The following is a 27,847-nucleotide window of genomic DNA, read 5'->3' on the forward strand; positions in this document are numbered from 1 at the left end:
TCTCTTAGTCGTACTTATTTTTCTATCTCTCAGCCCTCACTGTTTGCACTGATACTGGACATATACTGGTGTGATGTGTGATGAGTGTACACATGGTGTTTTGCCAGGGGTGCAGGATGGCAACGCTTTGGTTGACTGTTGCCATAGCAGCGGTGTAGAAGCAGGAAACAGGGGGATTGCAGTTATTATAAAAGGAATGCATTGTTGAGCAACAAGTAGGTCTCCCACCCACTTGTGTGTAGAAAACACAGTGAGTGGATTTAAAGCTACAATAGTTATAATGTTATGGATTATGTAGAACTACCTAAAACATGGAGAGTAAATTTCCTTTTCACACCCATGCTTAAAACATATACATACATATACAAAAAGACACAATCGCTGACAAACGAAACTAATAAGTAGAGAAGTATGGCTTTGTTGAAGATGATTTAGCCCCATTTATCATCACAGAATAAGATCACACTGAATGATCTGCGGAGGCAGAAGTGTCATGGAAACAAATTTAATCTGGAAAATTGAGTGAGTGTGCTTTTCTTCTTTGACTGTCTCCACCAACATATTCAGAAGTTTTCAGTTTTCACTGCTTGTCCTGATGTGAAATACTGGAATAATGATCTCCACTCTTTGTTTGAGGAGTGGATGTTGGAGTGCCTGTGCTTTTCTCTGAGATAATTTATTGTAACATTTCTGAATGTTTTCATCTGTTGAAGATGTGACTGCAGGTCTGACTGTATTTAAATGTCAGCTGTGACTGTGTGGGCGGTCGGCGCTGTTGATTTTTGACATCATTCATTGTGTTTTGTTGTGTGTGTGGCTGTGGTTTGCCAAATGACTTCTTCCTGTTTGATTGTGGTTTGTGGTATTTAAATACAGGAAACGTCTTGCGGTAAAATGACTAAATTCGTTTTCCAGTGTAATTAAATGCTGCTGATGTCTTGGCCTAATATCGCCAACAACAACGTTGTCTATAAAATATTCACATCAGCAAGAGGGAATCAAAGTCTATATTTTTGTATTCAGTGAACGGTTTCACACACACTAAAATTTTGTCTTGACTGTTTGTGTTTGAGCCGTCATTGGTGATATTAGTCTTATGTTTCCGTGTATTTCTTAATGATGGTTCTGTGGTTTATTTTTTAAGCTTTTCGCTTTTGAAGTCACTTCAAAGAATTGTCTTTCGATTTGGTCATTTTGGGTTGATTTTTCTGAAGTTACTGCCCCACAAGGTTGCATCCCTGCACCACTTGTCAAAATTAATTGCCAGAAATTCTCCAGTGATGTAGGGACTCAGACAGCAGACAGATTAATAAAAAAATAGTCCAAATTGACACTGTAGAAGCAGAGATATCCTGATTTATAGTCGAGCTTCAAAAATCCGCACAAAGCAGAGGCAGCACATTAGCATCTTTCATTTGAACTCTTCAAACCACTTGTGTTAAGTAAACAGAATGTAAAATCAGTGGAGTGCTCTTTAAATTTTTAAAAGGGAAGAGGCAGTGACTGAGGTGTAACAGGAATAAACACCAGGAGTGGTGCCATTTGTCTGTAAATATCTCTAATCAGTCATCAGCCAGCGGTGGAACACTGCTTATTTCATCTCTGTGTCGTGCAATAGAAGCAGCCGAGCTCGGCATGTTTGTTTTTACAGTCATTTGTGTGCATGATTAGATTTTGTTTATTAGAGGACTTTGTTGACGCCTTTAATTTTGATTGACAGCTGCATCTAAATAGTACCAATGCTGCTGACTTGCAGTTCTGTGCTGTCAGAATAATAACAGGCAATGTGCAGAGTTAGAAATCAATTTAAATTTGCCTTCTGTTTTCAGAGCCTAAAGGTCATAAATGTTGGGGCTTCTACTAAGCTGAGAGATCAAGCAAACAATGCTAAAATGTCAGATTCTGGGTGTTTTTTATATTTACACAGCAAAAATATATGAAATCATCACCATAAATCGATGGTGACATTAACACTTTTCAGTCCTCCTTTCAATGCTGTAACAGGGACTTTATACAGATGGAGCTGCAGCACAACACGTTCACCAGACAGTGACAGAATCCTTTCGTGATGCCTACTCAGTCCCTCTTTTAATTTATTTAGCTGAGTTCGATTAGGAGATGCTCGAACAGTTCATAAGAAAAGGTGTAAGGAGATAAAAAGCACACGAGAAAGGAAGTTTTCAGTGGAGAGACATAGATTTTAATGGACACTGTGGCTGGTTGTGGTTCACTTTGTGGTCCCTTGTCCTGTTTTCCTTCACCTCCATGTTTGCTGCAAAACAAAAGCAACATCACCACCCATAACCGTGTACTCTTTGAGGTTAATAAGAGGGTCATGTTTCTTGAACCTCCAGCACCTGCGTAACACAATACAGATTCATTTACAGAGCACAGAAGTCGTGTCTTTCCTCCACTCATCCCCTTGTATGAGCTAACTCGCACTCAAAAGGCCAATCCTGTCACTCAACACTGAGGCTGTGTTTTATTTCAGGTGTTTCTGTTAGGACACTACTAGGGCTGCAACGATTACTCGAGTACTCAAGTAATATTCGACGGCAAAATGCCTCGACAACTAATTTAGTACTCGGTGACTCGTTTAGTGACGTCATTGTGCCGTAGTGGGATGATCAGCGTTTTGGGCGCAAGAGGTCCCGGGTTCGAGACGCGGGCGAGCCGTTTACACACACTCACACACTCACAGACACAGGTGGTCATGGGCTGAAACAATGACACTGCTGCCAGATGCAGCCGTATCTATGGAAAAACTATGACATTTATGCGTGATCCGAGTAATCCAGTAATCGCAAAAATAATCGGCGAGTATCCGAGTATCAAAAATACTTGTTTTTTGCAGCCCTAGACACTTCAAGTGCACAACAGATGCATCTATGGCAACATTTGACCGGCTTATCTGTTTAGCCGTTTCTCCTCCTAAAGCACTTTTCATCATAAAAGCTGAATAAAATGGTTAAATTATGACAGTAACCCCTGAGACAAACCACACGTTATCAGCATTAGTGGTTTACTTTTATTGCAATTATTGCAATTAGCTTATACATATTAATACAATTAGAATACATCATTTCTACTGTGACTTTGATGAAAGTGCAGCTCATTTACATTTTAAAGTTCCTGACCTTTCAAAAAATTTGCATGAAATTCTCTTGACAGCGAAATGAATATATAGCTAATGCCTCCCTCTCGCTCCACCCGCCCACACCACATTCAGCAGAATTACATTATGCATCTGTAGATAGAAGTTAGTAATGTAGTGAAGCTGCCAGCCCTGTTACAGTGCAGCCTGTAATATGGAGGGCAGAGCTGAGAGTGCTTTCAGTTTTCATTTTTTTTTTTTTTTTCAGGTAGCAGGATACCTCAGAAATGGAAAGACTAAACCTTCTTTGGATAAACAATAAAACAAAGATGCATGATTCTTTAAATCGTAATGTGTAGAATGAGCAATGTGGAAGACGGGAGGAGTGTGTGTCTGAGAGAAATATAGCACTGAGTAATTATGTTGGATTCTTGGATGAAGGAATGCATCACACTGCCAGTGTTTCCCCCTCTGAAACTAATCAGACTGATTCACACACACACACACACACACACACACACACCTCGCCTGGTGTCAACCTGATGACAATAATAATCTCATCTGTCTAAGACAGCAGCAATAACTGGCCTGCCATCATGCAGCAGGTAGACTATACAGGAGCAAGCAGTCGGTCACAATTTGTTGAAATTTGTTGCCTCACTTGTTGTCACAGGTTGTGCAAACTCAAATTAATATATTCATAAAGTGTTGGAAGTGTTGGAATTCAAGCTACACCAGATCCTTGAACTGTGCAAATGAGTTAATATTTCTGCAGGGTCTGTGGATTACATCTAAACCAGATATGTCTTTTAAAGCGTTATTTGTATATTTATACATGACAGGTTTGCATGCAGATTAAGTCATTTGTATTGTTAACAAAACAGTGATGCTGCCTGCTCTGCTGTTTTATTTCTCTGCTGTGGTTCTGGTTTTGTACGTCTATTTATCAACGTCCTGCTGTGAAACGGGCATGTCAGGTAATAGGCCTTTGCTAACCTGAGGCTACAAAATGAAAATGGATCCTGTGCACGTCCACACATTGGGAGGATTTTACTCATTGCCCTCTGAGGTGTGTACTGTCAGGACGGAGAGAAAATTTAGGACATCCTGTCTCCAGGTCATTCAGCCGCCTCACTGTCAGATGTTGGCTGCCTGGTTTACACACATACACAGTGACACACACACAGACACACACAGACATCTGTGACTGGTCTTTAGGATGCCCAGAAACACTCCGACTATCCTCCTACTATCACACCTCATCTCTGACGTGGTGACTTGAGTCTTTAGGAAAAAATAGCAAATAATTACATTTTGTTTCATACTAACACAAAAACCAGAAGCAGAGAGACATATGACATCAGCTATTGTTCCATGTCGTAGACTGTTATTGTAAATATATCCAGCCAGACATTAAAAAGAAAAGGAGACAATGTACTGACCCTGACTGAACTCTGCATGTCTAGCTAGTCAGAACTTCCCAGGAAATATATACTATATATATATATATATATGAGCTACATCAGATGTGTTGTACACTCCACTGCGCTCCTGGTCAATCTAGTGAGTTTTATTGACATTGTGTGTGTGTGTGTGTGTGTGTGTGTGCGCAGGCCGCAGGGTGCTCGCATGATGTCCAAAGCCACGGGTGAGCAGCTCTCCAGCACCACCGTCAGCGAGGCCTCCACTGCCATCACCTCCTCCACTGTGGATAGCACGTCTGCCTCCAAGGTAAGCTTGTACAATATGAAACTGTGTGTGTGTGTGTGTGTGTGTGTGTGTGCTGTTTGTTAGTTTCACTTTTTATTGACAGATTTTTGATTGACAGCTGGGCTGGTATCAAGGTGTTTAAAGAGTTTTTAACTTTACAGCATAGAGACTGTTTGTTCTAGGTTTGCAGCCTGTGTTCAACCTCATATTATTCACTGATATCCATTCTGCGCTCTTCTTGTTTGCTTACATTAATTGTTGTGGTGACTGAGGTCAGCTGAACTGAAATGGTAACACAGCAGCTTTCCCTATGAGCCGGAGCACAGCCTGACATCTCCTGGATACCTCTGACAGTCACTTTGATCTGAAACTGATGTTGTTGCCGTTTGCCATCATCCAGCTGTGGAAAGTCACGCCCTGAGGCTAACAAACATTATCACCTTCAAAACACACCTTAGGTAGCTGTCTATTAATCTCTCTTTGACAGCTCGTCAAAGGGTTTTAATCTTTTAATACATGTATAATGCAGAAATTGCATTGGCAGCATTACATGGGGCTTGTGCCACATCAATCATGGACTAAGGGTTTTTTTTTTTTTAGACACAACATCCTGCTTTCTTGGATCTCTTCATAATAAAAGCATCCGTTGAGGTCACAAACAAAGGCTTATATGTATAAAAATCTAAAAACAGGGGCATGTCAATAAAAGGTAAGAGATAAAGGAAACCAAAGACTGTGAGATAAAAGCTCAAAGTGATGAAAGCTGAGCACCGACAGGCTTGTGTTGCAGACCCATGTGAAAATAGATATGAAACAAAAACCTAGAGTCGTGTCTTTTCTTTCCTCTCTTCACTTTGTCTCCGACTGCCCTTCAAGCTCTCATCGGCTCAGGCAATTTGCTGCCAAAATGACTAAATTCATTGAAGCTGTTCAGCAATCTGGAATACTGATGAATTTCAATTTGAGCTCCCATGTGCAGATTTCATTAAGGTTACATTCTGCATTGGCTTTGTGCAACATAAACATCTGTAAAGACTAAAAAATCTTTTCATATCTGTCTTTTTTTATTCAGTTTTTCTTCCAGTCTCTATCTTACACCCACTGACACACACACACACACATGTACATACACAGCTCCACAGTGGCGTGAAATCTCATCCTGCCCCATCAACAGGTGCCTCAGGACCAAGATTGAACACGTGTCATCGGGTGCGGTGCAAAGCTGACAGGGCATCCATCACGACGGCCCGTCTTCCGTTCCACGCCCAGTTTTCCTGGCCCGCAGCCCTCCCAGGTGCTCTGGCTCATCACCCCTGCGATCAAACAGCAGGAAAACAGAGCAGAAGCCCCGTTCTGACAAGAACAACTCTTAACAAAAGAATTGTGTCTCAAAGGAAAGATGAGTCATCCTTATACCCCCCCTACTTGCATAGCGTGGCGCCGTCATCTGCGTTTTAAATACGTCACATTCGTTGTGCCTCTGACAAAACATCAGTGGGAGCTCCGAGACACAAATCATCCCATTTCTCCCTCGAGTTATGTCACAATTCTTCTTTAAGTAGTTACTGTGGTCGGATACATACTTAGGGATGTTGTGTTCATAACCAGCCTCAACAATGTCTTGAAGAGTTATCAAAGTCATTTAGGAGTTTCTGTTGAGTCCCAGTTGGCTGTTAAAGCTTCATTAGTCCATCGCCGCTCTGTTTGAAATAACTCTGCTCTGTAAGTGAGCCATAAAAACAAGACAAATATGTAGCCTAGGTTTTATTGCACAGTGATGAGGTAAAACCGAGTTCCTGAACACTTCTCATTGATTTTTATTTTTGAGCCAAATGAGTGGCTCATTGTTTGGCACAGTGAAAGACGCTGGAGATTCTCTGACTTATGCAATGAAATAATTAATCCATCTAAACCATCTTAAAGAGAATTATTATCACTTATCACTTTACATGGAACAGATACGTCATATCCTGGTCATCATTGTTAGATGGTAATCACTACCTTCAACGTTTTCTAAAAAATATATTATGCTAAATGTCAGTGTAAATTTGTGTGTAACATCTTTCTTTGTCATCTGTCAGACCTATTGATAAAGGTAGGGTAGGAGATTTTGAAAACTCGGTGAGAGTCAGCCAGATTTCCAAAGTAAACACACGCCCCTTTCTCTCGGAGCTCACCCCGAAGCCACGCCTCCCAATCACATGGACGCGCATTACCTGAAGACGAGCTGCGGTCTGTGACTTCGGCCATCATGCACGTACCTCTCTGGTGTGTGTAGAGCAGGAAGAGAGTGACAACCAGCCAATACTCTGCACAGGGTCCACCCGGAGGATTGGCTGATGTTTTTATAGCTTCCACAGATGATTCATATTCTTCATTTAATGCGAAACTGCCGAACTAATCGGTTGCTATCGGATTGTTAAGAGAAGTTACACTAATTTAACAAAAAGTGCATCAGAATGAAATCCCCTACCCTACCTTTAACTTTTTTTTATTTTACTGTAAATTATAATGGACAAAACCTTTCACTTAAACAAAAAAAAAATCAGGAATTTTCACCTTCACCATCTTTATATTATCAAATTCTTAGAGGTACTTAGTCCGCTATTTGGTGTAAGTACAACTCAACATGATTTCTGAAGCACTGCTGTTCTTTAATTACCTCTTACTCCCAGATCATTCTTGTCTGGCTTGGGATTTGAACTGGCAGCCTGCATGACTGTCTTGGACTCTCGTGGCTTTAAGGTTGTCTAATTCTGTGCAATTCTCCTAACAAATAGGTGGTTTGACTCTCAGTCACTCACCTACAAGACAGAGTGCCACTGTGCAGCAGGGACCTCAGCCTGTTCCAAAGAATCACCCTCAGCCTAAAAATAGACCACTGCATCACACACACACACACACACACACACACTTGCATATTGGCAGACACACACACACACACACACATAGCCACAGACAAACACACACACATACAGATAGGGGACTCCAATGTGACAATATTAGAGACGCTCTGTGTTGTTGCAGCATGCTTGGCCAACCAGCCTGCCTCTAATTAGCCCATGTGTTTGCTGTTTTCCAGCTGCGGATGCCTCCCAGTGCTGCTGCCAGTCCAGATACACACTTATGCAGCCGTCACACCAAATGTTTTATTATAACAGCGAGGGAGGTGGCAGGGTAGATGTGTGTGTGTGCGCAGTGCCAGGGGGAGTCGTCTTTCTTCTGAGGTTTCAGAATAGAGGACGGTTTAATGAGATTTCATGAATATATGCACAGTGTATGTTTGCTGGCATATACAACAGACAGGCTCAAACATAACAGTAAAGCAAGACTGATTTGTAAGAAGACACCAGAGCCATGTATATTATTAACATGTGCAATCTGAGAGAAGAATTACAGCAATGTGTTAGACATTAACACAATTATAGCTGGAATAATGTTAAATACTGTCAAGCTACTGGATTTCAACTAGTCAGATGATAACATGATATAGCATTAAACAACTGATCTTGGGCCAAAGCCCTGGGTTCATGCTTTGCTTTTTTAAGGAGTGTGTGCCCGCTCACTCATTCCCACATCTGTCCGAAGCGCATTCGATTGACTCTACACAATTCTCATACAGTCTAGCACACCCTTTCCTCCACACCGAACTAACAGACAGTTCATCCTGGTTTCAAACCCAGGACCTCTTGCGCCCAAAGCACCAACCATCCTGATATGTCACAAGCGAGAGAATCATTCCCTGCTGCAAATGCGTTGCACCTGCATACCATGCGATGACGTCACTAACGACCCGTCGACTACTAAATTAGTTGTCGACAAATTTTGCTGTAGGACTATTAGTCGACTAGTCATTGCAGCCCTAATTGATAAGTCCTTTATGGATGTAGCATGAACCTGCTATTTGTACTCTTTGATGATTTTTGGACGTTTTCCTGTGATATTTTTAATTATCGAATAAAATTTAGCAACAAGTTTTTTTGGTACTGCCGTAGCCAAAAATAAGGGGGCACAAAGACTCAAGACTGTTTTCTTCTTGACAAGACTTGAAGAGCAGGCGAATCCAGGATCTTTTCATCTTGTGAAGATATATTGCGCCACAGAGAGGCCACACAGGGCCCCTAAACTTTAGGAATTTGGCCACGTATGAATGTAAATGTATAAATTAATTAAATTACAGCCCTGACCTTCAGTAAAAAAAATAACCCAATATCGAACTTCACTGCTGAAACACTGCAGCTGCAGTTAATGGTGATTCTCAAGGGGAACTTAAAAGAAGTGAGGATGCAGAGATTCATTGTTCTGCCTTTGGACATTTTAGCATACACTGGTTATTTTGGGATGGACTGTTTGCCCTTTTCTGCCATTAACTTTTTGCTTGTTATGCAGAAAATGTTTTAACTTACAGAGTGAGACATGTTCACATCACCCACCAGTCTGTTACTGCTGACAGGGAGGTATTCTGAGAGCTGTGTTCTGGTTCCGTTCAGGTTCAGTGGCCATACTTTTCAAGTGTGTATCAGCACAGCCACTGACCTACAGGTCAGGCGCCCACTTTTCTGACAGTCTGAGCTTGGACACCAGGGCTTTGTCAGCGTCTAACAGTTATCAAGGATGTCACTGTCGTAGAGAAAATTGTCATAATGGATATAATTAGATAACAACTGGGGCAGAAAAAGAGAAGCACCTGAAAAAAAAGATAATCACAGTGTGGGTGAAGGTCTGTTCGGTAATGTTATAAGTAAGATTGAGTAGCCTGATGAGGCCTCTGAAAATAAGGACACTGTGACACAGAACTGTCTCAGACTTAGAGGAAACATAACACATTACCCTCAGTGCAGTATTATAGGTGATTAACCAAGTTAAGCTGGATCCACACTCTACGGAAACAAAGAACTTTCTTCTCGCTGCCGGCGCTCCCGACTACAAAATGACGTCATTTTGTTCTCGGAGCACCTGTTCGGCAGCACTCTCGGACACATGGCCCGGGCAGAACTTTTTTTCCCAGTGGTGTGCGAAGACAATTCTGTGATTGGTCGGAATTTGGTTGCCGTGATGAATGTGGAGAAACGCAAGAGCTTCTTCAGGTGCAGAACACACAGACAGAAGGAGGAAGTACAGTGACGATGGACAGTTTAGATGAGCAGCTGGCAAACAGCTCCTGGAAGGAGAAACACGGCGCACAGAGGAGAGTGTCTGTCCAGAAGGTGGCGATAAAAATTAATCCTAGTATTGATCACGGGGTTACAGTGGCTCGACGCGCACATTAAACACCGGGAGACGGGATGTATTATTGCAGTTCTTGCCACCCGGGGAGTGAGAAGAAAGTTTTTTGTTCTCGTGGAGTATGGATCCAGCCACACTGCATTATCAGCAATTATCAGCTATTGATAAGGATTGTTTACACCCTGTCTACCTGTTTTGTGTGTGTTTCAGGGCTCCCGGGCCAGTGGCAGAGTGCACAGCTTCGGAAAGAGAGAACAGGCCATTAAGAGGAATCCCAATGTCCCCGTGGTCGTCCGAGGATGGCTGTACAAACAGGTGCAGAAACTGAAATGCAAATTCTAACATATGATCCAATCCGGGGTGCCAGTAACAGAACACAACGCCAGTGTGATGGCATTAAACAAAATGTTTCCAAATATTGAACACCAAATCCATTCATGTAAACAGAGATAAGGTCCTCGATTTAATGAATGATCCATTTTTGAGATGGGCCTTCCACCCAGAGCTGGCGAAGGTGATGTCACTCTGACATGAGACTGGCTGGAAGAAGACATTACTGCTGGGCTCTTTTTTTTTTACACACACAGCAATAAACATTTTAATTGGATATGGAAAGTTAGAGGTGGGAGGGAAGCTTGAAATTTAGTTATGATATGAAAAGATACCTTTACAAATTGGGCAGTTGCTGCAATTACCTGCTTGTTTTCATCAGCTAGGCTGATTATTATTTATTCGTAAAAAATGTCACAACATGACAAAATGTGTTTTGAACTGAAAATTGCTCTTTGATATGGTTCTCATAACCCTGAGTTGATCAGAGATTGAACTAAATTTAGGCAAATGTGCAGCAAAAAGCTGGAATGATGCATTATCTCTAGAAAACTGAAGAATTAGAAGCAAGCCAACTGGACTGGTTGGTGTTTTTTTTTTGCAGATGTTTTGCTGCTCCTCTAAGCAGCTTCATCAGCAGGATGACTAACAATCTCCATCTACACCCCTATATAATCCTTTCAAATGGTTGGCACAACTAAAAGAAAGTTCCAATGTCTTATGGCATGGTCCCTCCTTTTCTTTAGTGGCCCAGTTTTATTTATTTTTCTGATTTATTTCTTTTTGTTTGGCAAGACGGAGCACCTGCTTTTGATCACAGAGTTGTGTTTATTTTAAGTTTTACTTAAAATATCCGTTGTTGGCGTTGTCCCGCTGTAAGACGCTTGGCCTCCATACAAGACAAACAGTGAGTGATGTTTCAGCAAAGTAATTACATGGTAATGACTACACAAAGAGGCTTGCACACACACACACACACACAGCGCCACTGACAAAAACAGACACACACACACAGCTGCATGCACAATCTATTATTTTAATTAGACAAAATGTAAAAATGCTGCCAGGTGTATGAACGCACACAGACAGAGTTCTGGTTATCTTTTTTTATCCTCTCATGGACAGTTGGGGTGTTAACGTTGTCGTACATCTTTAGCCCAGGAATGTTTCAGGTGACTTCATCCTTTCTGTTTCTCCTCCGCTCTTCAAATCGCCCTGATTTTCAGCCCAAAAACATAAAAGACAAAACGTGCTGTAAAGCGGACGTGGCAGGCTCAGCGAGCCGGCAAACCAGGACAAATGATCAGTCCTTCTCTCGCTCTCTTTTCCTGGTCGCTCTTTTTATCTCCACCTCAGTTTTCCTTTTATTACATAGCTTCCTTTCTGTATCTGCTCTCCTTGGCTGCTCCTCCCTGCCTCACTACATGTCGGCCTCTTCCTTCATCTTTCCCATTACCTCCTCCCTCACCCCTGTTTAAGATCTCTGTCTGGTCCTTCTTGTTATGTCTTTTACTCTCCATCTTATGATTCTTCCATGCTTTGCTCACACTCTTTGCCCTTGTTTTTCGTTTTCAGGACAGCTCTGGGATGCGTCTTTGGAAGAGGAAATGGTTCGTGTTGGCTGATTTCTGTCTGTTCTACTACAAAGGTGAGGCTTGGTCTAACGTCGACAACACCAAATGTCCATAAAAGATTAAATTCTGAGTTTCCACTTCTGTGTTTTCACACTCCACCATGATGAAACTTTCAGTCTCTGACAAAAATCAGAAAAAAAGACCTGACGATAATACTTTTCATACCGGCAACACCACCACAGCATTTATGACCTGATATAACATTGAATCATCAAAACCAAAGTGTTCTAAAGTTTTTATGCGCTTAAAGCTGTAATTTATATTGACTCTCTAGTAATAAATGTATGATATGACCTGAGTAACCTCCAAAAAGTACCTTCCTTACTTCTTTAAATGGTATCTGAACCTTGTCTCCTGGCATATTCACGTTTTAAAATATAGCAGCCTCTGCAGGAGATGTTGCCACATGGCTACAGAGTAGGTGATGTGGAGGGTCAGAGAGGCAGAATGTTGGACTACCAGCATTGTGTTGACAGTTAAACCAGCAACGAAAGCTCCTGTTAAACTTTTGCTCCTCCATCAGGGAGATTAAAATGCAAAATTATGTCCCTTTAAAAGAGCTCCTGTGTGTGTGTGTGTGTGTTAGTAGTTACAAGCAAACACTCTTGGCCCTAAAATTGGGAGCATTAGGAAGATGCAAATATATTCATAATGGAAATATGACAGCTATCAACATAAAAGGCTTGTACAGAGTTCAGAAGTTTAAATTGGACTCTGATGATGCCGGATGTAAAGTGAAGTGCAAAGGAGCCAGTAATTCATCGTGGGTGGGCTTTAATCTGATCGTCCTCGCTGGGTTCCTGCTGAAACACATGGACACATATTGACAAGCACACACACACACACGCACACACACTGCGGCATCACACACTCCATCACCTTTCCCGTCTTTATCTGCCTCTTCACGCCTTTTCTTTTTCATCTCCATGTTCTTAACGGAACCTTTTGGGACACGCTCCTCTGCCTCCTCGCCTCGGCGGGAGGGTGAAATCAATTCTCTGTCGTTTCATTTTCTCCCCCCTTCCTCTGGCTTCTTGTTCAGTTCAAAGGTTTCTCCTCTCAACATGAAAACACTTGATCCATCCCCGGCACCACTTACCTCCTCCCTTCATCTCTTGTTTTTACACAAACAACCAAACCTTCCTCCGCTATCTTCTCTGTTTTATTTTTTTTTTTGATGATGACTGTATTTGTTTGATGGTTTTCTAACAGAGCTGCAGGTTGTTTATCTAACAAATAATATCGAATAACAGCAATCACATGGACGATCAAGTTCACAGTTTTAAATCTCTAAGACCATAGTTATCATAGCTTTTCAGCCCATGCTCAAGTGTGTATCACAATTCACAAATTTGCTTCCTTAGCATGCTTAGCTTGTTTTAGCTTAGCATAGATCCTCAACTCAAATCCATCAAAACAGACAGAATAGTTGCATTTTTGGCAGTTTGTATGTATTCACTGTCAGGTCTGCTCAGTGTGTGTGTCTGCTGACGTGTGTGTGTGTGTGTGTGTTAGTGTCAGTAGCACAGACGGGACAAGGCAGATAAAAAGACCTCACTGTCTCACCCACCATTTAGGGAATGTCTCCTTCAAAGGTCCTTGAATTATTTTTAACCAATTACCTCTTTAATCCATAGCACCGCCTTATCACCTCTCAGCCAAACACACACAGGGGTGCCACACACACACACACACACACACACACACACATATTTTCATAGCATCACTAAATATTTACGATGTGTTGATCGCTGCACTCTCACACACACACACACACTTGCTTTCTCTCACATACACACTCTAGCATGCTGTCATGATATTGAGTGGAAAACAAATACTCAGTAAATCTTTATTTCTAGACATGTGAGCTAATTAAAATGGAAGCTGCTCTGATGACACATGATGTTTGTGTGTTTGAACTTTCTATCCTTGTGAGAACCAGGTTTAGGTTTGGACCTTGAGAGGAGGACATTTTTGGAAAGGACATTCTAGTACTATATAGGGTTAGGGTAAGGTAAAAAGTTGAGGACTCCATTATGTCAGTGAGGGTCCTTACAAATATAGAAGCAGAAGAAGTGTGTGTGTGTGTTCACTGATGTGAGCATGAACATGCAATGGGCCAGAAACAGAGGGAAGGCGGCTGGCTGCCAGCTGGAGCAGGGGGTGACACTGGGATAGCAGAGTGGCTTTACCTTTTGGCACAACACCGGGGTATGAGTGACGCCATACTGCATGAGTGTGTGTGTGTGTGTGTCAGTGTTATGATACTGGTGGCAGGCAGTGATGAAATTAGTGGGTGATGAGTGATATTTATTTTACTCTGTCGCTCCTTTTCTCACCTTACTCACCCTGATTATCCACTCCCTCTCTCTCTTTCTCTCCCTCTCCTTCACCACCGACTCTCTCTCTCTCTCTCTCTCTCTCTCTCTCTCTCTCTCTCTCTCCAGACAGCAGAGAGGAATCAGTCCTGGGCAGCATTCCTCTGCCCAGCTATATCATTTCACCCGTGGCACCTGAGGACCACATCAGCCGCAAGTATGCCTTTAAGGTACGCCTCTCTTTTTAAATCCTACACAGACTGTTTTCGGTTTGATATTCAGTTACCTCCTCTGTTGTGTTGTGATTTTCCTCTTTGGAGAGTGTGTCTAACCACTAAATGAAATGCAGCGGCACAGATTTTTCCATTCGATTAGCTGCAGCTGCACAGGTTATGCCCAATGGACATTTTCCACGTTCAGACCCAAACAATGCATGTAAACCTAAAATCTTTATTTCACTTTAACATTTTACACTTTTCATGCTGACCACTGACTGAACATTGCATCATGTTGAAGATATTTCATCCTAGGGAGACACTGATAATGGGTTTCTTTTTATTCCTATGGGAGCCACTTGAGATAAGAATGTGTACACATGAAGCTATTTAAAGCACTTTAAGTTTCCACTGAGTGGTTTATATCATTACTGACAGGAGGAGTTCATTATAAAATGACAACATTAAACATGGCCTATATGTAACACCTGTTGTATATCACCCAGCAGGTTTGGTGGTATAGAACTATTTCAGTATGTTTGACATATAGATATTCTTCATATACAGATATTTATTTGTCTTTTGGACAAACGTGTCTCTAAAATATATATATTAAATCGTTTGTTTTCTGCGATGCCTGACAGTTAGAACAGATCAGTATCTTCCCACAGCCACCTCTCAGCGCTGTGCCACACTCACCACCTGTTGTAGCGATGTCTATTACAGCTGATTGTCTGTCAGTGTCTTCATTGAGACAGACAAGCTCCTCTGGAATGGCACGAAGCTTCTGCATTCCCCGAGGCACAAGTTTTTTTTAGTTGAGCCAGACACGTGTGAAGTTAATAGGCAGGCGCAGTAAGTCTGCTTCACAGTTAGTATTTGCTTCTTTATTCCTTGTCAAGAAGACAATTTTAAATGCTTTGTTACACTTTTAATGTGTATCTGCACAAAGAACCAACTTCTGACTTTGTAGCATACACCCTTTGTCTCTGCGTTAATAAAATATGTGCACTAATGGTCCATTTATGGTCCTAGACAATCACTCTGCCACTTTCGAACATAAAATGGCAGCTGTGTTTTGCCCTTTAGAAACAGAGATCTGTATTGTCTGGACATTTGGTGTCAGAAGTTTTTATTTTTTTTAGCCAGGCCTGAGGGCAAATGAGTGTTTACCACCAGCTCCTGCTGGCATTTCTATTCATTCAGATGTTCTCCCAACATGGCAGCTGCTATCTGATTCTGTGGGACATATATTCTGTTCCCGCTCATATTTCAGCAAATTTCTGAATTGTATCTGATACCAAAGTGAAGACTGGGAGAGCAATAGATGTGTGTGTCAGCTTTTTCATTTTTTTTTTTTTTTTTTTTTTTGTGTTGGCGACAGCTCACAGCTTTGCTCCTTAATCTCCATCGTCTGATAGTAGGTAGGAGTCTGCAGAAGGAATGCACCAGAAAGTTCCTTCACATCATCTGGGTTACAGAAAACACTTTCCTGACTGTATCAAGTCAATATAATGGAGATCAGATGTGTCTTCGAGCCACTGAATTTACTAATCCTCTTTGTAGATAACATAAACGCACATTTTAATGACTTCATTTATGTAAAAATAATCAATTACTTGTGTCTGCATGCAGAAAGTGAGGCACTGCTTCAAGCCTATGTCAGAGATATTTATCACTCATGCAAGTTTTGAATCAGCAGTTTGATAAGTAGAGTGTTCATTTATCATTTATCTTGAATTTTCCAATGAGAAAGCCAAACTCTTGATAATGAAGGTGATCTGGCATAAACCGATAAATTACTTGTACTTACATCATGGCCTGGAAGATATTACAAAAAGCTGTGAAAAATGAGTATTTGAATTGTAAAAACTGCTTTAAATTCTCCATTGTTATCCCCCCCAATTGGCTTCATTTCCTCAGGCTTTGGGAAGTACAGTCTGACATCACAGTGCTGTGGTTACAGTTCAGCTTCTGACAGCATCCAGCTGCAGCTTTCAGCGGTGCTGTGTGCTGTCAAAGGTGAAACAGACAAGCACTTTCACCAAGGGAAGACAGTGAAGCAGTTTGCATTCAGTTAGTCTTGAGTCATAATTAGCCCCTCTGTAGTAAACTGCATTCCAAACACCTGGAACCAATTCCAACTAAGACCACTGTTAGCTGCCAGAGCTAGCATGATGGTGGGTATTTGATTGCCAGTTGGGTTTCTAAAAGCTGCACCTGCTAAATACACATCATGATGTCAACAATCCAAAACAAACCTCCCACCCTTCACCCCCCTACCCCTCCCTCCCTTCCCCTATTCACCAAATCCTCCTTCCTCTCTTGTTCCCATTGGCTGGCTGCCTGACTGGGACTTCCCTCCCTCCCTGTGAGTGTGTCGCGCCGTCCAGTGACAGTCCTCCCATAAATAGGTACTCTATGCTCTCATGTGCTCTCAGATGTAAACCTTATATATATCTTCATCCCTGTTGTCTGCCGTTGATGTGGCTTTTTGGTTCAAACAGACAGAATATACATCAGCATTGTATATTCCTTTGGTGCATGTCTTGAGAATAACATGTTGTTTTGGCTGAAGTGGTTGTCTTCTGTTTTCCCCGTCAGTGCTCTCTGTCTTATTTAATTTCCGCTCCTTATCGCTCTCCTCCCTTACCCGTTATAAATCTTCGCATTTGGTTTTGGGCTTATCGTTCATCTATGTGCCCCCTCTTGCTGTCTCCTCCATCTGTCACATCCACTGTACCAGCATGCAGTTCTTTTTTTTCTTTTTTTTTTGATGGTGTGGAGAAAAACTTTTATTTCAAACTTGCCTCACCTCATGCTACTGTTGAGTTGAAAAGTAATGTTTTAAAAAGCCACAGGGCATCTTTGGGTACGTAGCCCACGGTTGTTTTTGTCGCTACATTTTCTCCACTCAACAGGACCTTTAACAGGGTTGTTTTTGTCAATGATTTAAAACTGACATGCCTGCAAGCTGTTGTTGTCTTCGTTTGGATGTTTTTCAGTGTAACATAGCCGGTTTAGGAGAATGTACCTTATCAGGAGCTCTATGGTGCTCTGGCTGCTGAGGCTTATCTTCATGAGGACAATGACTCTTTATAAATAGCGCCCTGGACAAAGTGTGTGTGGGGACTGTGTGTTTGTTCGGGGCTGTCCACAGGAATGGGCCAGGCACTATTCTAAGCTTTTGTAAAAGCAGCTAGTGAGTGATATTTTCACTTTGAGAGAACATAGAATGGGAAGGAAGTGATTCAGGCTGGAAAATAAAGGGCACAAAAAAATGGAGGAAGCGATTGGAGAAGGAATGGAGAGGACGTAAAATACAGGACATAAAGCGTGATTAAGCAACGTGGTGGAGGAAACAAATAATCAAAAAACACCCTTAAAGCTGCCATTAACTCCCACAACAACAGAAAGAGAGAAAAAGAGGCTTAGCAGCGCATGGATACGGTGCGTAGGTGTGTCGGTCATGCACTCAGAGCTAAATGACCCACTCAGCATTCTTGTTCAGGAGAGACAGAGACGCCCAGTGTTATTTTAGACTGCTGGTATGGTGTGTGGCATTGTGTTGATATTGTATGTGTGTTAGATGGGGAACATTTTATGCCGCTGATTTGAGATGGAGATCGACTTTCGGGGCTCTTAATGTGTCGGTTCTGGTCGAGGTGGCACGGGTGTGCGCTCACAGCTAGCTGCAAAATGAAGTCATTTTTTATTCCTTATAATACACTGACTACACCATTGGAGGAGGATTTGGAATTAAGGCTGGGATTAGGCTTTGGGAAAAGTTGGTGTGATTCAGATTGGAATTCAGTTTATGCCTCATATTGCAGTACAAATGTGTGTGTGTGTGTGTGTGTTTACTGCATGCCAGTATCTCTGCACGTGCCTAAACATCTGACTAGCGGCACAGTCCTCTGTCTCTCATCAAGCTGCCTGTCCCATTGTAGCTATAAGAGGCCATCTGTCAGAGAGCTGATGGTAAGCGAACAGGCGTGTTTTGACAGCTGTTTCCTGAGGATGCTGTGTTGCTTTCGTCAAGATATTTAAGACGTTTTTGGACACATCTAGAATTCACTTTTAAAGATGAGTAGCCGCTAACGAGTTTCCCTGCCCGTTTCCTGCCTTCTGATGTACCCTAAACACATCTCCATTCGTGAGAGTGACAGGCTGACACAGGTTCACACCTGTGGTTTTCTTCTTTGTAGCACTGAGGACAAAGAGCTTTATTTTAACCAAACCATGCCCACATGGTTGAAGAAAGCTTTCAAAATGACAGGATCATTATTAACAACACTGAGTCAAACAGGTCACAAACACTGCTCACACAGACGTAGTTAGAGTCGTGTCTTTTGCAGTGTTCTGCAGTTGGAATGGAGTTCAGACTGATTTTAAATAGAGCCATGTTCTCTAACTTCACCTATTTTTTCAGAGCTTCTGAACCAGTTTACCACTCTAAGTAAAAAAAAAAGCAACATATTTTTTAACTCCACGTAACATGAGGTGAAACTAGATATACAAGAGCTTCTTGTCTTGTATTATTGAAGATGTAGTTATTAATTGATCTATTATTTACTCTCAGAATTGTCCAAAGGTCCATCAAACGAGCCAAAATCACATAGAGAGGCTGGAACAAGGCGCTCTGCTGAATGAATGTGATTAATCTACACAGTTTACTCAACAGCATAATACCATGTAAGGAGATATAACGTATATTAATAATGATACTGTTAAAAGACTCCATCTTTATGCAGCTGTCGCTGATTCACAAAGAGCAAACAAGGCCAGTGTAAGGCTGCCTCAGTGTGCACATTCAGGTGTTGTGTAATCAGAGTGGTGACTAGCTCCACTTTTCACAAAGTGACTGCCACTGCTGCTGGCTTAAAGGTCTTGTAGTTTATTTTTTGGGGGGAAAGGTGGACAGAAAATCTGACTTTGAACGGTGTGTTGCACTGTAATCATTATTTGACTGGAAATGAAACCGCCATGGTCCTGGTTTCTAGTTGTATAAGTCACCTGCAAGATCGTCTGCTCTCAAGGATCAGTGCAGCCTGTTGCTAGACTGTCTCAGTGAAAGTTCCTTAGTGCACTTGTCCCTCCTTCCCGTCTACCTGAACGTCATTAACGGTTATTGAATACTGGCCGAATTCAGTGAGAGTGGTGCAATCAGGTCTTAAGATATGTACCGGCGCCAGGGTCAAGCACGCATTGCAAGTCATTATATCGGTGTTCTGCTGCCGCCGCTGAAATGAGCTTGTTTCAGCATCCAGACAGTGGAGCTTCCAGAGAGGAGGTGAATTATCATGTTGTTTGTGTACATGTCTGCGCCTGTTTGTCAGGGTTTATTCAGAGTTTATCGAAACAGGGACAGAACAGCAGGGTGACAGTCTGGTTTATTCATGAATGCTCTCAGTGTGTGTACATTACGCTGTCTAAGTGGGAGTGATGTTTTATGTGTGTGTGTTCCTGACTGTCATGCCAAAGACAAGAAGAAGCCATGCAGCCGAGGAATCCCATTCATTTCATCATATTATAACCCGAGTAAAGATGTCACAGGAGGATTACAGTGAGTCTCAACACAACACTCCATGCTCACTTACTATCCTGCACTCATTATTCATGCAATGAATTAGGGTAGAGAAGATTTTGTGTTTAATTACTTTCATTTACATGCATCTGTTGTTGAGTGGGCTCTCTCATTTGTCTTCCAGTCCCAACTACTTAAAACACTGAAGGAAGGAAGTAAGGAAGGAAAGGGGAAAGTAGGCCATTTATAGAGCTGTGCTCAATGGAGTGCGGCTCACTTTAAAAGGGCCTCTAATAACCCCACATTCACAACAAGGACATCTTTATTAAAGACACAGACACTATTAATTTAAGAGCCGCTCTCATTAATATACTGTTCCTTGAAATTTCAGACCCCGTTCAGTTGTTAGAGGAGAGCTAGCTAATTATAGCATTCATGGTCACATAGTTGGGTTCTGGAGCAGGAACATTTTCAGACTATATAAATTATCAATGAATTATCAAACAGTAAACTTTGGTATGAGTCTCTCAAGGCTTTTCTCCTGACTCGGATAGTTCAACAAACTTTGAGGCATGGATCTATAGTAGAGATTCCAGCCTCCATACTGATGGTATTCTCAGTAGACCTCAGTGCAGTGCAGCTGAAAGCATGTGGATTCTTGAAAGAGATGTCTCTATCTCTTAAACTTTGGCTGGAAACTAGTCTTTTTTCCTGCACTTACTGCACTGGTACTGGTATTGCTGCTGCCTCCACCTACACCAACAGATTTACCTTTTTAAGTATAGTATATAGGACTCTTTTGGGAGCAGGAAAAATATAGCAAAGAGACTTTCAGAGCGATATATAATTTGGGATGATTTGTTGTCCGTCTAGCTCAATGGCAGCTCCCTGTCACTTAGTCACGTCTCTGTAAAAAAACAAAAACGCAGCAGTATCTAAACTCCCACCAATGACGTCCAATTCATTGTCTAGGGAGCAGACATTGGAGAGCAGGACGGACAGGCGGTCTGGCAGGCAGGGTCTTATTTTTGGCTGATCACAGGCTTCCTGCTCTGGTCCCCACAGCTAGCAGAGATTAATAAACAGGATGAATTTTCTGCTCATGCTAATTCAACTGGTAGCATTAGACAACAGTCCAATTGTCTTGGTCATGCCTAACTGGTTAGCATGCTAGCCTCACTCATTGTCGTTGCATCACAATTAGGGATGTCCCGATCCGATCACGTGATCGGAAATCGGGCCCGATTACGTGATTTCAGACTCGATCGGAATCGGACATTACCTCCCGATCAGGACTTGGATATATATTTATCAGGGCTGTTAAAGTTAATGCCTTCTATGCAGGGTGGCTCTGTGTCCTGTAGTGTAGGGGTATGACAGCTGCTTTTGGCGCGAGAGGTCCTGGGTTCGAGACTTCAATGCTGCATGTGTGAAATCTCCCAGTGTGGCGGTAGCGCGACACACACACAGACACACACAGACACACACAGGTTTTGCTGCAATGAGTGCCTTTATAGAGAGTCCGGAAAGTATTGGATCGGGACTCGTTATCGGCAGATACTCAAAATCAAATGACTCAGACTCGGACTCGAGGGCAAAAAAACCTGATCGGGACATCCCTAATCACAATATATATATTCTTTTCATTTTTTATTTTAGATAATTTAATAATCCCAGAGAGAAACGCCAGTGTGTGTCTGTGTGTGGGTAAAGCGCTTTGCCCAAGGACGCACAACAATGACTAGGGAGGAGTTGGGATTGAACCACCAACCTTCCGGTTATTTAAGACTCTAATTGTATCCATTATTACATGTATTCCATGTTAAAGCACCAAACAAAAGTTGGAAATACACTGAATATTATTTTTTTAACATACACACCTTTTTGCTGTGCACGCAAAGAAATATCCGTCTTAACGATACGCCTGTCATGAGCTGAGTGAGTAATTATTAATCAGGCCTGGACAATTACTTCTGCTTTCCAGACTATGACTCATGTTGCTGCCATATCTTCAGAGATATTTACTTTGAAACAAGTCAAGTTCCTTTTTAAAAACACTTTACTGTGCGTGAACTCTTATTTGCTTTGTTCTTAGAAATAGCAGGAAAACAGGAGACAGGTTTGTGTTTGGGTTCCTTTTTTTTCTGAACACTCACATTTTCTATTTTCCATCGTGCCAAAGTATCTTTCCTCCCATTGGTCAACAGTTTTGGCTCTGTTGGTTGTAACTGGCTGGCATTGTTGTCTGTATTTCTACTGTGTGATTTCCCTCATTAGCTCTTTCTGTATTTGTCGGTGCTTATGTGGCCCTTGATGTTGTTTCTCCTGTTGGACAGCATGATATCGCAAAGCTGAGGCTCATCTAACTTATCTGTCTCTCTTGTGATGTTATTTTCTTTTTCTTTTTGCCTTCTCTGACCACCGTTTCACCCAGCTTCCTTTCTCTCCCTATAGGCTAGCCACACTGGTATGCGCTCGTACATTTACAAGCAGAGCTCTGTGATTGGCTCGCAGGCAGAACACAATGGGATGCGAACGTATTACTTCAGTGCAGACACCCAAGAGGACATGAACACCTGGCTGCGGGCCATGAACCAGGCTGCGCTGATGCAGAACCACGCTGATACACTCATCAGGTAGGTCGACACACACACACACACACAATACCCATGAGCTCACATTTGACAGTCCTTGTCAAATGTGACCAAAAGTAAATGGACACCATGGCTGCTTGTCTGTTTTTACTAGTTTTTACCCACATTGATTGATTTTCCATGTTTAGTCAATTATTCTTTTCTGACAATTCTACTGACAAACCACTGCAATGGCCATGTTACAGTGTGAAATAATTTGCCTGTCCTGATCTCAAGGCCACTGGATGCCTCATCACCTTTCATCAGACTTCTTAAAATGCTTTATGTGCTGGACAGTGAACCAGAAAAATGGAGGACAGCTAACCCATATATGGTGGCTGGGCGTCCACATACTTCTGTTCCTCTAGTGCACATGATAAAATGTTGATGTCTCCACTTTGCAACATGAGCTCCCCCTTGTGTTCGTTGCTAGCATTTTCTGCTTGACCATCTTTTATTATAATATTTATATTACCTGGTTATTGTGTTATTTATTCAAATATAAATTGTATAGTAGCAGTTTAGGTGTTGTATCGTATAATAATCTTATACTTTGGAAGTCCCATGTTCCTCCTTGATAAATCACCACTAATTCTGGATCTTTATGAATAATCTGAATATGAATATCAATAACAGAAACACCCCACATGTAGGCTTTTAATGTCATGTAGCATGACATTTAATACCTGCAGTAACATACTTCCAGCACTTATCTCTGCTGCGCTGATGCTTTTGTCTAACAGCACAGTGTAATGTTTTTCAGTTGCATTCTGATGTGTGTTTTTGTGTTTTTGATGGAGCAGCGGCTTCCTCCATGTATTATTAATGTGTTGACGAGAGGAGGAGGGTGGGGGGGTGGCACAGATCAAATGCGTCCCATCATTCACTGGCAGGCACAGACTCCCTCCGCTTCTAGCACTTCATTTTCATTATTTTGTTTTTGGAAGGGGAAATCCCACAAGAGTACACATGTTGTTACTGAATGACAGATAGGAAAACTAACTGAAGACCGCCTCCATTTGGGAATCTTCCAAACCTCTATTTCAACCTCATTTTTCAGCATTTTGCTGTCCATACAGACTGTAACAGTAGCTTAAATCCTTTTTCCGATTTCACAGTAAGCAAATGCTGCATGTATTTATATAAGTGCTCACTGATGGAATGCACTGCAAGTATCTCTTAAACTAAAAGATAATGCCTCACTTAACCTATCACTGTACTGCTAATTATGTTGAATACTTTCAGATGACAGCTGCCGGTGGGAGAAGGTCAGCACTTGAGGCTGTCTAATTCATCTTTTAAAAGTAAACTTTGTTTTGTGCTTCACTAAATATCACAGAGTCCTGACTATTTCTCAAGGCTGAGTTCTCCTTGTCACATGAGATTTCATTAATGAGTCTAAAATCCAGCTGTAGCGACAAGGTTTTTTTTGTTTTTTTTTGGTCATCCACCCTGCTTTATAAAGGTCTCTGTAGTGCGTTTAGCCCAGCCCTTAAAGGTGAGAATGAGGCTTAAAGTTCCTCTTTCAAGTGACAGTCACGATGTAGTTCAAATTCTGTTCAGGACTACCGAATGAAGTCAAAAACCCCTGGTGTGGTAGAACCGGATGTCCACGGGATATCAGTGAAGTGATCAAATGAAACAGAATCAGCTCTTATTGAGGAGAAGCCAGTAGAATCCTTTGAGATGTCTGAGGCAAAAAGAAAAACTGTCCGGATTTAATTATCCTCTGAAGCTCTCACAATGTTCAGGTGAAAGTTACAAAAAGTATTAAAGTATTAAATCTGACTCTTCACATCTTTACACTCCACAGACCCATTGACAAGGTAGAGAAGTTGTTGCAGCAGGCTGTTCCTCAGACAAACCACGTAAATCACCACAAGAACAAGGCTTCAGCCCCCGACACCGCGAAACCCATCATCCACGAGGTTCTGCTGGAGCCCATACACCGAGACGCAGAGGAGAGCTGCAGCTTTCACAAAGACTCTCCAAGCAGCAACGTGTTGGAACCCCCCATAGGAAGCAGTGGTCTGGAAATGGACACCCACACTTCCCTCCCATCCAACCCTCCCTTCTCTTCTCTCGCACAGTCAGACCACATGTCTGCCTCAGCGCCTGTGTCCAGGGTGCCATCCCGTGCGCCGTCACGAGCCGCCTCGACTCTGCCCTCCAGCGTGTGCACGAGGAACGGCCTCGTCTCGACGCCTAGCCCCATCCTGGAGCCCAACGGGATCGCAGCAGGCACATACCAGAGGGCCCCAGAGCCGCCTGCTGGTGATACGCAAAAGCAGGTTCAGAGGAGAAGTGCTCTGGAGCAGGTGGAGCAGTGGGTTAAGGTGCAAAAGGCCGAGCACAAAGGGTGAGGTTTAAGAGTGATGATTTCTCTTCAGAGAAATGTTTAGTACTAAACTAAGCTGTAGAATGTCTGTGGGGCAGCGAATAACTTCTCACTTTCTACTTAACAGCCCAGCATCCAGAGATAACACCCTCCCCCGACGCACGCCACCAACCCAGCACAAGTACACTACCATTGACGCCTACCAGACCCTGCCAAAAACCCCTCGACAGAGCCCCCCACCTGGTCGACTAGGGGAGTACAAGTACGCCCAGGACCGCCTGAGCCACTTCCGCCTCACCCCAGATCAGGGGGGCCCAGGTTCCACCAACACCGTCTGGCAACTGTACGAATGGCAGCAGCGCCACCAGTTCCGTCACGGCAGCCCGACTGCGCCCCTTTACACCCCAGCCCCAGAGTACCCTTTCGGTCCCCGTCCACCATCCACGGTGCCTCCCTCCTCTTCAGCTCCCAGGTCAGAGGGACCTCCACGCTGTGTGTCGGTACCACCTTCCTCTGCTGACATCCCTCCACCGGGGCCTCCACCCGGCTCTAGCCGAACTCTGTCGCCCACACGGAGGCCGCACACGCCTGCTGAAAGGGTGACGGTCAGGCCAGCAGGCGACATGTCAGTGTTGGACATCCCATACACCGTTTCTCCTCGAAGGACCAAATCTCAGATGTTCAAGGTAAATAAAAAAGGCAGCAGAGCAAAACTCACATTACCAACATACCAAATTAAATGAACGAGTACTTAAAACATATTGGCACCAGAAAACCCAACCATAGAAAAATACAACCTCATCTAAACTTTCACAATCCCACCACTCCATTTTAATAGCTGAAGGAATGAATGCTTTTCACTAGTGGTTAGTCCGACTAAGTGGTTGCAAATACCGCCTTTTGATGGCATCAGTATGAATTCTTCATAGAGTATGTGATCATACTTTGCAATATATTTATATATTTATATATATATGCAATATGTAACGACCCGTTCTTCCCAGATTGACTTGATAGTAAAGTTGTTAACACAAAAACAGATGAGAAATGTTGACAGGTAGGTTCTGTAATGGTTACTGATTTGATCCAATGACATTTAAACAGCTGTACATTATTTCCTTTTTGTTGCACAGATTGTGTACATGTATTATTACTTGATTGCTGTTTGTGTTTTTCCAACAATTGCAGCCGTGTTTTCGCCGTCAGGTGTATTAAATAAAGCAGGTTCTGATCCAGAACGATGTCAGTCAGTCTGGCAGGGTGGCGCTGATGTCGGAACTGTGCTTCAGTGAAGAGAGTAATTGTTTTAGTGCCGTGGGGCACGATGACAGGCACGTCCTTGTCAACTGCTCGCACAGTCATCAGTCAAGAAAAGGAAACCAAATTCTATTTAAAATACAGTTCATTGTATTCTGCGTAGGAATAATCACATGCAGTGTATTTGTCACATTAATGCAAAGGGATTAAAAAAAAGATCCGCTGCTCACTTATATATTTCAATGCTGCACTTTTAATACTGAAAAATCATGCAAATGTACACCCACTCTCTCCCACACACACACACACACAGTCAAGGTCAAGTTAAACGTATCTTCTGAAGTAGCAACTACAACCAGAGCTGAAGCTTTTGGAATTTGCTGTAATAATTCATCATATTTTGTTGTTCTTATTTGTTGTAGGCGGATACTATTGAAAGACGGTCAATGCCTCCATCTGGCTACATCACACACACCGTCAGTGCACCCAGCCTTCATGGCAAAACGGTATGTACACAAACATATATTGTACTCACATGTGGAAACCCGTTCAGTTCGAAGGAGCTGACGTGGAATGGGTCTCTGCTAATGTTAAAAATATACATTATATATTCAGTCTTTGTTGCTTAAGCTGACTGGTTGCCTGAAGATGATGTTTTTAGGAAAAAAAAAATGTCCTGTATAGTCTCTGTATGTTAGTTTTGACCCCATTAACCCTCCTTAATTTAGCTGCAGTTCTAGCCATCAGCCTGTTCCAGAACAAACGGTCAACTAGTGCCGTGAAAGGCAAGGTTGCCTTCTTGTGAAAGAAGTTTGACTGTGTGGTTGGTAGCCAGACTTTCCAGATTGAATGTCTTATGATGCCTGTGACAGCCCGAGGAGCTCACTCTGCTCCTCATTCAGCTGCGCCGGCATCAGGCCAAGATGGCCTCCGCACGCCAGCAAACGTTAGCCCAGCTCCAACGGCTCAATGGTCCCAAAGAGCACTTCCACCACAACCGTATCTTCAGTGCTACCACGAGTAGCACCAGTCCCCTCCTCAGTGCCGGCCCCTCTCCTGTATCCCACCTTGGACACGTGGGCCTCTCAGCGCCACTAAGCTCTTGCAACACACAGGTGGGGGCCCACGAGGCACGCCTGCCCATCTGTCCCCTCATTTTTACCAGGGGCTGGTTGAGGTTGCCACTAAAACATTATGCAGTCTATGCTCTACAGTCTAGATAATATATAATTGGGAAAATTTAAACACAGACTCAATATTCTGCTGCATTTGGCCAAATTACAATAATTCAGAATTAAAAGCCATCATCTCTGCCTCCTATTATTTTAATCCACTGTAATATTTCTTATTGATGACGTCCTGAACATTACCTTCATATTGCTGAGACTGACATCCCCTCCCTCCATTCACTCCTAATCCCATTCCTGATTAAAAATACATACAAAATTTCAAACGTTCAAACAACAGCAGCGTCTGCGGCCTAGTGTCAGTATCTCAGTGGCAACCTCTACACAAAGCTCCCCTCGCTTTAAGTGTGGCCATCCTGGCTTCTGAGAATCATCCAC

General features: G+C 42.6%; 1 protein-coding gene across 9 annotated transcripts in view; it reads left to right on the forward strand.

Annotated features, from left to right (window-relative positions):
• LOC114452343 (pleckstrin homology domain-containing family A member 7-like) overlaps positions 1-27,847 on the forward strand; it is a 96,118-nt gene that overhangs the window by 56,293 nt on the left and 11,978 nt on the right. For 7 of the 9 annotated variants that reach the window (XM_028431602.1, XM_028431603.1, XM_028431604.1 and 4 more), the window contains 9 exons: positions 4,708-4,825; positions 10,241-10,345; positions 11,936-12,008; positions 14,442-14,542; positions 22,509-22,690; positions 24,501-25,046; positions 25,153-25,711; positions 26,705-26,788; positions 27,155-27,397. In XM_028431602.1, coding sequence (XP_028287403.1) covers positions 4,708-4,825; positions 10,241-10,345; positions 11,936-12,008; positions 14,442-14,542; positions 22,509-22,690; positions 24,501-25,046; positions 25,153-25,711; positions 26,705-26,788; positions 27,155-27,397 — 2,011 coding nt within the window. The remainder of the gene's footprint in view (positions 1-4,707; positions 4,826-10,240; positions 10,346-11,935; positions 12,009-14,441; positions 14,543-22,508; positions 22,691-24,500; positions 25,047-25,152; positions 25,712-26,704; positions 26,789-27,154; positions 27,398-27,847) is intronic. The other 2 variants (XM_028431607.1, XM_028431608.1) reach the window with 1 other exon arrangement.

Source organism: Parambassis ranga, chromosome 19 (genome assembly GCF_900634625.1).
Source record: "Parambassis ranga chromosome 19, fParRan2.1, whole genome shotgun sequence".
NCBI lineage: Eukaryota > Metazoa > Chordata > Actinopteri > Ambassidae > Parambassis > Parambassis ranga.